Source organism: Mugil cephalus, chromosome 5 (genome assembly GCF_022458985.1).
Source record: "Mugil cephalus isolate CIBA_MC_2020 chromosome 5, CIBA_Mcephalus_1.1, whole genome shotgun sequence".
Classification (NCBI taxonomy): domain Eukaryota; kingdom Metazoa; phylum Chordata; class Actinopteri; order Mugiliformes; family Mugilidae; genus Mugil; species Mugil cephalus.
In genome coordinates, this window is record NC_061774.1 from 5,491,891 (window position 1) to 5,504,540 (window position 12,650).

At 37.9% G+C, this 12,650-nt stretch overlaps 1 protein-coding gene across 1 annotated transcript; it reads right to left on the reverse strand.

The window, feature by feature from the left end:
• Positions 1 to 9,391: 9,391 nt before the first annotated feature.
• LOC125008457 (signal-regulatory protein beta-2-like) lies at positions 9,392 to 11,091 on the reverse strand. Its single transcript, XM_047585723.1, has 5 exons — positions 11,049 to 11,091; positions 10,590 to 10,913; positions 10,145 to 10,480; positions 9,915 to 10,028; positions 9,392 to 9,771 (listed from the first exon to the last, which is right to left on the reverse strand). Exons 1-5 carry the CDS (start codon positions 11,089 to 11,091, stop codon positions 9,689 to 9,691), a joined length of 900 nt encoding a protein of 299 aa, XP_047441679.1. The 3' UTR covers positions 9,392 to 9,688.
• Positions 11,092 to 12,650: the final 1,559 nt, after the last annotated feature.

Below are 12,650 nucleotides of genomic sequence, written 5' to 3' on the forward strand. Positions count from 1 at the left end.
TGGAGCTAGTGGGGCCCACTTCTTAATGGGCTATGCCAATACCCATAGCATCTGGAATTACAGCCCATAATTAACTTTATATTTCAGCTGTCATTCTAGTGATAAGGCCAGATTTGGATATAATAAATACCACTCTACCCCACACCCCATATTCCATAACAGGAAAATACAAGACATACAAGGGTGGAGACTATTGACTGTTTCCAAATGAAGTACACTTGGAACGACAACACAAGTGCTGCTGCTGGAAGGTTCGACATAATACCCTGATGGCCATCATATAAAACACGTGCTTCTTTAATATGTTGCTAGTCTTGTTAACTAATTCCCCACAGATCTTCAAACTAAAAATGATTTCACTAAAATCTTTGAGGGTTGCACTAATGGTCAGAGTATAATGAGGTTGTAAAATACATGCTGGAAAGATACTCAATAATCATATGAAATATATGATTGACACTAATAATATGTTAGAACAAAGTAAACTATGCTGATTATAGATTTTAATTAATATAATAATAATAATTTAAGCTGGTTTGATCCCACATGAGGAAATTATTTTTGTGTAATATGGCTCATCCAGGGCGGCACAGCAGCTCGGTGGTTAGCGCTGATGCCTCCCAGCGAGAAGGTCTGGGCCGGAGTCCAGCTCGGTCCTTTCTGGGTGAAGTTTGCATGTTCCCTGTGTGGGTTTTCTCCTGGTGCTCCAGTTTCCTCCCACCTCCAAAGACATGCTTGTTAGGTTCATTGGTGATTCTACATAAATAAAACCCTAGGTGTGAGTGTGAATGGTTGTTTGTCTCTGTGATAGGCCGGCGACCTGTCCAGGGTCTACCCCACCTCTCACCCAATGACATGTGCGATAGGGTCCAGCAACCCCCGCAACCCTAGTGAGTAGAAGATTTTTTATAAGATGAGATGACTCATCCATTCGTTCATACAGTCGCAACTTGAGTAGCTAATGCCTGGGGTGGAGGTTAGGTGCTTGTTCAAGGCCCCTAGGCCATGGACATGCAGGGGATGTAAGCCAGTAACCCTTTGGTCCCAAGCTGCTTTTCTAATCTCCATGCCACAACTATCTCAAATCAAAGCTTGTATAGTTCATTAATATAAAAACAAGCCCACACTAAAAAACTAAAATACACAAAAACCTCTTGATATCAGATCATGATATCAGAGACAGCTCATATGTTAATACCAAGTGTAGATGGGCTTCATGCGCAACAGAATTATGTAACGTTACTGAGACTAATCACATTCTCACACTTTTTTTTTTAACTAAATTGTCATGATAGGGAGGCTTAAATGTGGCAACACCAATTGACACCCCTTTAAAAACATTTTTTTGATATTAAGTCATGGATGGCAACAAACTTTCTACAGCTCAACCAGAACAAAACTGAGGTCTTAATTATTAGTTCTGAAGCTCAGAGGGAGACAATTAATACAAAAATACAAAATATTGGCATTACAATCCTCTCAGCAAGTGAAGAACCTCGTTGTCATGTTTGTTTCTGATCTTAGTTTTGTGCCAGACAATAAAAACATAACCAAAACTTTATTTTATCACATTAAAAACATTGCCAGAGTATGATCTCTTCTCTCAAGTCGATACAAAGACACTGATGCATGCTTTTATAACTTGCAGGATAGACTACTGCAGTGACATACTTTCTGGTCTTCCATAGAATAATATTTCACACTTATAATTATTACAGAATTCGGCCGCCAATGTGCTGACGAGGACCAGAAAGAGGGAACACCCATTCTAAGGTCTCTACATCGGCTTCCGGTTTGCTTCAGAATTGATTTTAAGATCCTTTTATTGGCTTATAAAGCTCTTAATGGTCTAAGTCGAAGCTATTTATCAGATGTGCTTATATCCTATGAAAGGTCTTCTGGTAGTGGCCTTTTAATAATGCCCAGAGTTAGAACAAAAATCCACGGCAAGGCAGCCTTTTACTGTTACGGTCCACGTCTGTGGAACAGCCTGCCTGAAGACCTGAGTGCTGCAGAGAGTGTTGATATTTTTAAAGGCAAGCTCAAGACTTACCTTTTTAGTTCGGCTTTTATTGTATACAGCACTTTGCGCTACTTTTGTATGAAAAGTGCTTTACAAATAAAGATATCACATGAACAATTATTATTTTGAACAACAAATATAAAACATAAACAAATGAAACACAAAAAATACAGTTTAATTTTTTAGATTCGCATTATATGAAAAATAACATCAGGTATATAATAACAGAAAGAGTAATAGTATATACAAACTTATAATGATATCCTTGTCTAATGTATTGAAAATAAGGAGCAGTGACTTTGACTCTTAATGTGAAAAAGGTGGCCACCATCACAGGTTGGTAGCTTTTTAGGTGAACATCAGCTCAAAAAAATCTTTTTGTTTAGAAGGTAATAGTGGGATCTGAACACTGAAGCCTGCAGTAAGACGATCGATCGTTCATACACTGCTTCATAGAAAGCTTTTTATTTATTTATTTTTCAGATGATTAGACATCAATTGCTATTATGATAATGTGGGACAAATATAAAAAAGTACACAAGAAATACAACAAAAAGTTAATAATATTACTATGTCATTATAGGTCTAAGGATTAAGATATATTTATATGAAAAATAAAAACAAGCTTAAAATAAAAGTTAACGTAAAATAGTGGAAGAATGGAACTGTGTCGTTGACTTTTATGATGAAACATCCCTTTCTTCCTAAAAAAGTAAAGTAAAGTAAAATAAAATAATAATAACAGCCCACAACATTTTTTGTTACTCACACAAAGGCTTAATGATACAAACCAGCCCACAGAAACACAAACTCATATTCACATATCCAGGGACAGAAACATTTCCTTCACTCTTGAGCCTTTTCTGCTTCATTTGTCTTGTAGTTTTCCCGCCAGACAAATAGAACATGTGAAGAGGTGCTTTCTATTCCTAATGATGAATAAAACAGAAATACTGATTATTCAGAAGGACTTAGTAGATGATTTACCAACTTAAAGAAGTTAAACTGTCTTGAAAAATGACACTTTATTTACTAGAATGTTAAAATATATAATTTCATAAACTAAACTCACCTTCATATTGTTCACACATTGCTCTTGGAGTTTGACAACAGATGAAAACAAAATGTGCAATCATAGATATGGCCAAGCAGATTGTTGTTATCACCAGCGCAACTAATTCAGAACCTGCTGCGTTAGCTAGAAAACATAGAAAATGATACCAGAGCTTCAGAAAAAGACTATTAGTCACAATGCCATCAACCTATTTTAAGTAATAGTTCATTCATTAAAGACAAATTAAATTAAAGTAAATCAAACCTTACTTTCTACTAACAAATATGTCCCACTCCATTTAGTCTTTATCCACCCTGTGACTCCACAGTGGTACATTCCTTCATCCTCTTCAACTGTGCTCAAAATGGTCAGGTTACTAAAACTGTCATCAGTATGTAACTCAAATCTTGATTTTGAAACGTTTGGTTCGTAGTCTGTTCCAGATTTAAACAATGTTACAATTATATTGAGAGAATCTCCAACACTCTGCTTGTACCAGTGGATTACTCTATTGCTGATTTCTACGTTTGGTATAACACATGTAAATGTGGCTGGTTCACCAAGATGAACTGTTTTCACTGGAAGCAGCATATCTGAATTAAAGGAAAACATAGAAAATAATTGCAAGAGCATATTGTGTATGATGTGCAAAGATTCTGCTGCAAAATCGTCTCTTTAGTGTATAAATTCTCCACTGAGAAAACCTTTAGACAGAACAAAAGAGCACTTACATACTGGATGAAGACAAAGCAGTGTAATCCATAACACGATCATCTTGACATTGTGTCTTGTTCAGAGACTTTTTTGTATTTAAGAGTGTGAAGGAGATGAGAAGGAGGTGATGTCTCATCATGAAATGCATCTGATTGGTTTACTGAGAATAGTTTCAAAAGTACACTTCCTGTTACATTGGTCTCATACAGGGCTTTGTGAATCTGATCGCCTCTTTTTCATGTGTTGTAGCAATTCTCAAGACTGATTGCTTTACTTGACCTGTTTATCCTAGGTGTCTGTATTTCTTCATCCTTGGTCATCAAGCAGCAGTTGGTATGGTCACTTCTGCTGCCTGTGGTATGTCCTACAAGAAGGGTTTAAAATGCATCACAGTCTGAATCTCAGAGAAAATATCCACAGGCTGGATCTTCACTGATAATGGTTGTGACACTGTAACAGTCAGAGGAGCCTGAAGGCCAAGAGTGTTGATTTAGCCTCACATATATATAAACATATTCAACAACATCAGTGATAATCACTGCTCTACCCCATGGTGGTGCTAGAGAAAAAGACAAGAGGACTTCAGACTAAAATATTTAAACTGCAATCTACCTGTCTCAGACCAAAACACTTAACGCTTATTACAGTGTTTGGCAGTTGCAACAAAGTTGCAGTACTGTTCTCTTAGTCCATCTTGTCTGAAGTCAGGTCTGTAGTGTGAGCAGCAATACATGAACAAGATACAAAAGATTCAGGAATCAGGATTCATCACATGGAAACCGTGAATGTCTGATGCACATTTTCTGCCAAGCCAATCAATCCAGACAGTGTTTACAGAATATGTGAAAACTCTGAGGTTATGGTAACACTCTGGGCGATTTCATCAAATATGCGTCATAAGTTTTGTTCATGTAAAATCTCTGCAAAGTCACATAGCCTGTAGTCGCTCGGAAGTCACTCAACCACTAGCTGCTGACACTCAGCTAGAGTTCTAGTTTTGGATTGTTCAGTGATCCAAACTGAACGTTTTCAAATTGTTTTACTGCTTCTTTTTATACAGTCATTCAATCTCTCTGTGACTTTTTAAAACATACACTGTTGTTTTTATCTCCTGCTGGGCTACCACCCAACCGAGATTGCCTTAGCCTCGGTGGTTACACTAACAAACATTGTCAGCCATGCCTGCAAACGAGGATGTACTACTGAGAAAAGCAAATAAAGAGGAGAAGGAGAGATATGATGTCACAGCACTGGGAAATCCCTTCTCCGGGTCTGATGCTGCCATACCTTAACAATATTAACCTGTTCTGGAACTGTTCTTCGCTGTTTAGGGCCGATGGACTTCACCCCAATTTCCTGGGTAGCAGAAAGCTAACGGCAAACATACAGCATGTGTCCAGTCTGCCCCCTATGACTGGACACATGCCACGCCCCCTCCCAGGTGCCTTCTTCCCCTGTCACACCAACAGACCACAGTTCCCTTTTCTCCAACAGCTCCCCTCACATGACAGATGTCCCATCACTCCCCTCACCAGTCGTTTTGTCCACTTGGTTGACGAACATACACTGAACATACACCATTCCCATTATCATCACAGACAGATCCCGTAAGTCCCGATCCAACACTACTAATTGCAATAACCTTATACCAGTACATACACACACATCATATAATAGGACACCACCAAGACCTTTTAGAATGGCACTTTTTAATATAAGGTCACTGTCTAATACGAGTTTCATTGTAAATGATTTTATTTTAGGCAATGAGCTTGGCTGTTTTTAACTGAGACATGGCTGAGCACAGATGGACCGTCAGTTCTTTTAGAATTACCCCCTCCCAACTACAGCTTCTTATTCTCTAACAGAGAGAATAATCCAACACCTAAAATAAAAAGAAACAATTAAAAAGAAAGTGTCGGGTTGCAGGGAGGAAATGGAGAAAGAACAGATTACAAATAAACCTCCACATTTTAAAATGTGAGCAAAAAATCTACAATAAGACAATAAAGGATACAAGAAAGACACACTTTTCAAACATCATCAGATTAAACCACAATGACTCTAGAGCACTTTTTTCCACTATTGACTGACTAATTAACCCAGTTTTTAAACATGTCTTGCAGGATGTCAACAGACTCCGAATGTGAGGAGTTTGCAGCTCACTTCAGCACTAAAATAAAAACTATTTTGTCAGCTTTTAGTCAATCTCAGTCTTGTTTTATTACAGCTGAACCTGTTTTTATGTGAGGAAACACTGGATATTTTTGTTCTGATTGACGCTAAGGTGCTGGAGAAAGTTATCTCTCAGTTAAAACCAGCAACCTGCCTTTTGGATCCAATTCCTACACCATTTTTTAAATCCGATTTTTAGCTGAGGGTGTTGAATAGTTTAATTTATTCTCTTCAGACAAGTGCTTTTAAGACAGCTTTGGTCAGGCCTCTTCTGAAGAGGAATAATTTAGACACTGCAATGCTCAACAATTACAGACCAGTGTCTAATCTGCCATTTTTAAGTACATTTTTTAGAGAAAGTGGTTTTTAAGCACATGAATGGTTTTATGAAAACTCACAGTTTGTATCAAACTTTTCAATCAGGTTTTCGGACAAATCACAGTACTGAAAGTGACCTGATTGATGTTTTAAATGATATTCGAATGATCATGGACAAGAGGAAACTCTCTGTCCTGGTTCTACTGGATTTGAGTGCAGCATTTGACACAGTAGATCACAATATTCTTGGGGTCAATTTGACCCCAATCAATGCTTATCGTTCAAAAAATAACAGTAGAGGGAAGGTCAACTCACTGGTAGCAAGGGGTTATTTATGTAGTCAACAAATAAACAGTGCCTGACACAAAAACTTGGTCAACAAATGTATGTAAATCATTTTCTTGAGGGTAAAATGTGTTAGTAATATTTGAGGATAGTAGGAGGGATAAGCAAACTGCACAACATACTGTTTTTAACTCATCTATTTTAGCTTGATTTACGCACGCTGGATTAACATTATTTATTTAGTTTTTTTATTTATCATATTTATTGATCTATCCACCATGTAGATATGTATTTATATTTACTTATTTGTTCAATTTAATTGTTTACTTTTTATATATTATTATTATTGTTGTTGTTTTTTACTTTAACTCAAGCTCTAGTGTTTCCTCACTGAGGACCTTCCCTTTCTGGAAGCTGTGATCGGTTCTGGCTGTGGCGATGCTGTGGGGATGGTCCTGGCCCAGGGGGATGGGGGGGCCCGGTCACTGTCTGTGGATGTGGCATGGACTTCTCCACCAGCCTGGGCCAAGGTGGTCCCTGCCGTGTTGCCCCTTCGGTTGGGGGCTGTGAACGGCTCCTAGTGCAGACTGTCTCTGTGATGGTGTTTCCTCATTAGGCCATCTGTGCTCAGCCATGTTACTCATTTTATCAGTGCTCTTTCTATCCCTGTGCTCCTCTGTGTGCTCTCTTACACTCACTAATCTCCTCAACTTTGTCTTCCCACCGGACAGCAAGTTAATAAAATACACTACCTTCTCTACTTTCCACCACAACAGCAGGTCCAGGTGCTCACTATCTGTGCTGGAACAATCAGCTGTTTGTTTAAGTCAGCCCTCAGCTCCCAGGCTCTGCCTACCCTTAGCTGCCCTGCACTATGTCTGATCCTCTCTGGTCTGGCTTTTTCTTCCTCCTGTACAAACATAATATGCATATTCACTTTTCTAGCAGATAGGGAATTCACTTCAACCCGTTTTTCCTCAATTGCAGCTGCTAAACATTTCAGCACCTGGTTGTGATGCTAGGTTTATCGCCGTTAGGAGAGACACACATACACACATCCTGTCTTATGCCGAAATGAGTAGTGTATATAACTTTATATATATAATATATCACTTCCATATGATCTGAATTATGATCCCACCAGGCCAGTCATCTAACAAAGATGGAGGTAGTGGGGGCCACTTCTTAACAGGGTATGTGTAGCGGGGTTCTTTCTGTCAAAATATATGGCGTTGACAAGAACCTATGCAATATTTACAAAATAACAAACAAAAAAATTATTTACAAAAAATAGTGGCTGTTCGCACTGCTGAAATAGGTTCTTCTTTCTCCAACACAGCTTGCAACACCACCTCTCCACACACACACAACCTTGGACAAAATGGCTGCCTTATAAATGATAAGCCCCTCCCAATGGGCCTGACACACAAATAGTAATCAGCTGTAACTGAAATGTTTCCAACAAAAAGTACATTTAACCACAGACATCCAGAAATATTTAAGGTATTTTCACCCTAATATAGGTTTTCAGATCATCGTGAATACTGAGAAATACCCTTTTATTAATACAAACAATATTAATTTGCATCTGGTGACCTTTTTCCCGCCACATGCCCTTTAAAACAGCAGGGACTAGATACGCAACTGTTTGACCGACTGCGTTGCAAAATGTATGAACAGGCCAGTAAAACTTCCGTCCTAAACTGCTTCTCTAATCGCTATGCCACAACTCCCCCTAATCCCTGTTTGTATAGTTCATTAATATTACAACAAGCCCACACATTCTAATAACTATGATAGGTGGATGTCAGATACAGATCATATGTTACTACCAAGTGTAGATGGACTTCATGTGGTGTAACAACAGAATGAGGTTATGTTAGTGAGACATTGCCATAATTAACCTAAGATCACACTACTCACATTCTCACACTTTTCTTCTTTAGTTCTTTCTTTAACTAAATTGTCATGATCGGGAGGCTTCTAGAATATGGCAACACCACTGCTCAGAGTTCTCCTGTTCTCAGAGTTATTCTGGTTCTAGAGGCCACATCTTTCAGCTCTCGTTTTGGATTAAAACATGGAGGTGTCCATGTACTTTGAGAAACTGAGAGTGTTTTAGTCTGGGCTGAAAATTACTTTTTTTCAAGGTAATGTTGCAAACAGAGGAGCTAAGTATCCAGTAGTGACTAAGTAGACCAGTTGTGTTACTCAGAATCTGTTTGTGTTTTGCTTCATAGACTAAGCTCAGCCACCTCATGTCAGACAAATAGCATTCTTAGACACCACATGAAGAATTATTATTTTGAACAACACATATAAAACATGTACATGTTCAAAAGAAACACAAAAAAGAGTTTAGTTATTTAGATTTGCTTTATATGAAAAATACCATTAAGTATGTAATAACAGCAACCATACAGTATATACAAACTCATAATTATATCCTCGTAATGTACTAAAAAAAAGGAGCAGTGGCTTTGGCTCTTAATGTGAAAAAAGGTGACTACCATCACAGGTTGGTAGCTTTTTAGCTGAACATCAGCTCAAAAATATCTTTTTGTTTAGAAGTTAATAGTGGGATCTGAACACTGAAGTCTCTAGTCACAGTCGTGACTAAGACGGCCGATCATTTTTTTCATAGACAAATCTCAGCCATGTGTGAGTCATTCACAAAGCTTTTTTACTTTTATTTTTTTAGATGATTAGACACCAAATAAAGAATTACTATTATTGTTGTTGTGAAGTATTGTGTGATATAAAAAAAAGTACACAAGAAATACAACATGAAGTTAATATTATCACTATGTCATTATAGGTTTAAGGATTTAGATTTTCTTCATATACATATAAAAAATATGAAACCAGGCTTAAAATAAAAGTAAGCGTATATAAAACGTCATAATGTTATCCTGGTAAAATAGTGGAAGCATGGAACTGTATCGATAACTTTCATGATGAAACATCCCTTTCTTGAAAAAAAAAATGTAAAGATAAAGTACAATAAAATGATAACAACCCACAACATTTTTTGTTACTCACACAAAGGGTTAGAGCGACAAACCAGCCCACAGAAACACAAACTCATATTCACATATCCAGGGACAGAAACATTTCCTTCACTCTTGAGCCTTTTCTGATTCATTTGTCTTGTAGTTTTCCCGCCAGACAAATAGAACTTGTGAAGAGGTGCTTTCTATTCCTAATGATGAATAAAACAGAAATACTGATTATTCAGAAGGACTTAGTAGATGATTTACCAACTTAAAGTTGTTAAACTGTCTTGAAAAATGACGCTTTATTTACTAGAATGTTAAAATATATAATTTCATAAACTAAACTCACCTTCATATTGTTCACACATTGCTCTTGGAGTTTGACAACAAATGAAAACAAAATGTGCGATCATAGATATTGCCAAGCAGATTGTTGTTATCACCAGCGCAACTAATTCAGAACCTGCTGCGTAGTTAGAAAACAGAGAAATGATACCAGAGCTTCAGAAAAAGACGATTAGTCACAATGCCATCAACGTATTTTAAGTAATAGTTCATTCATTAAAGACAAAATCCTACCGGTCTCCAGTTTAGTTCCATTCCCAAATAATATCTCTCCACATGTGGCCACAGCACAGTAATAAGTCCCAGCATCAGAGGAGCTGACGTCCTTAGAAAAGCTGTAGACACATCTCTTCTGAGTCTCAGATCTCTTCTCACATTTATTACTCATATCTCCGTCAGTGTAGATGATGTTTGGATGAGTCTGTGATCCAGCTCTGAACCAGAACACACTGAGATCTCCTGGACACGTCTTGTTCTCAGAATCAGAGAGGACTGAACACTGGAGAGTCACTGAGTCACCTGGACGGACTGTATCTGATACTGTCTGAACAACAGTCCTCTCATTGTTTCCTGTTTTAAAATCAAACAGTATTAAAAACTGAGCACTTCCAATCATATCTTGGGCATTTTCACATCATGATAAGAAGGACTGGAAAACTTAAAGTAAATCAAACCTTACCTTCTACTAACAAATATGTCCCACTCCATTTAGTCTTCATCCACTCTGTGACTCCACAGTGGTACATTCCTTTATCCTCTTCAACTGTGCTCAAAATGGTCAGGTTACTAAAACTGTCATCATTACGTAAGTCAAATCTTGATTTTGAAACGTTTGGTGAGTACTCTGTTACGGAATTAACCAATGTTACAATTACATTGAGAGAATCTCCAACACTCTGCTTGTACCAGTGGATTCCTCTATCGCTGAATTTTGTGTTTGATATATCACATGTAAATGTGGCTGGTTCACCAAGATGAACTGTTTTCACTGGAAGCAGCGTATCTGAATTAAAGGAAAACATAAAAAATAATTAAAGCATATTGTGTATGATGTGCAAAAATTCTGCTGCAAAATCGTCTCTTTAGTGTATAAATTCTCCACTGAGAAAACCTTTAGACAGAACAAAAGAGCACATACATACTGGATGAAGACAAAGCAGTGTAATCCATAACACGATCATCTTCACATTGTGTCTTGTTCAGAGACTTTTTTGTATTTAAGAGTGTGAAGGAGATGAGAAGGTGGTGACGTCTCATCATAAAATGCATCTGATTGGTTTACTGAGAATAGTTTCAAAAGTACACTTCCTGTTACATTGGTCTCATACAGGGCTTTGTGAATCTGATCGCCTCTCTTTCATGTGTTGTAGCAGTTCTCAAGACTGATTGCTTTACTTGAACTGTTTATCCTAGGTGACTGTATTTCTTCATCCTTGGTCATCAAGCAGCAGTTGGTATGGTCACTTCTGCTGCCTGTGGTATGTCCTACAAGAAGGGTTTAAAATGCATCACAGTCTGAATCTCAGAGGAAATATCCACAGGCTGGATCTTCACTGATAATGGTTGTGACACTATAACAGTCAGAGGAGCCTGAAGGCCAAGAGTGTTGATTTAGCCTCACAATAAACATATTCAACAACATCAGTTGTTGAAGTTCACGTAATGCTTATCGCAGAGTTTGGGAGTTGGAACAAATTTGCTGTACTGTTCTACTTTGAACTGCTCTGGAACATAACCTGAATCAGGTCTGTAGTGTGAACAGCCATACATCAACAAGACAAGACACAATATACAAGCAGGGAGTAAGTCTTGTTCAGGCCTCACACAGCCATAGTAATCAGGATTCATCATACGGGAACCATGAATGTCTGATACACATTTTCTGCCAAGCCAATCTATCCTGTGACTGGTTGCAGTGAAGCTCTTCCTTTGCTGTTGGGGGATCCGCCTCTACCTGTGATTGCAGATAGGCTCCAACTGTGTAGGAGTCTATAAAAGCCAGACTTCCTCAGTTTATTTTCTCTCTCCCACCTGGACCCACAAGATCCCATCCGTTTGTGTTTTGTTTGGTTTTTGGTTACTTTGTTTTGTACCACAGACATATTGCTTTCAGTACATCCAACATCCAACCTCATATGTCTTTATTGGTTTTGTAATTATTTGTTATCTTTCTTAGTAAAATTATTGTTTAAAATTTATCTTTCTGTGTCGCCCTCCCTTCTTTGTAGTGGCCTAAACTCTAAGGTGATGGTAACACTTGGGGTGATTCCATCAAATATGTGTCATAACGTTTCATGCATGTAAAATGTCTGCAAAGTCACAAAGCCTAAAGTCTATGTCAGTCTGAGTTACTCTTTCTCACAGTGTCCCAGTGGCTAGTGATCATAACCTATCATCAAATGGCTATGCAAAAACAACAGAGAGTGCCAGCTGACCAATCAGAGCAGCTATTTTCAGGAGGGGTTCCTTAAAGAGACAGAAGCTAAATTTCTGCTGCAGTAATGTAGAGTATAAGAAAAATACCATCTTTCATAAACATCAATGCCTATAAAAATATTCTGGTAGACCTCCAAATATAAAATCATGAACTTATAAAACAACATATTACTGACCCCTTTAATAAATAAAACAGAATCAGAGATCACATACTTCAAAGCAGCACAAGACGTGTGTAGCAGGAAATGCACTGTGAACATATATTCAGTGAGATGCATTTGATGCAGATGCATTTGGTGGTGTG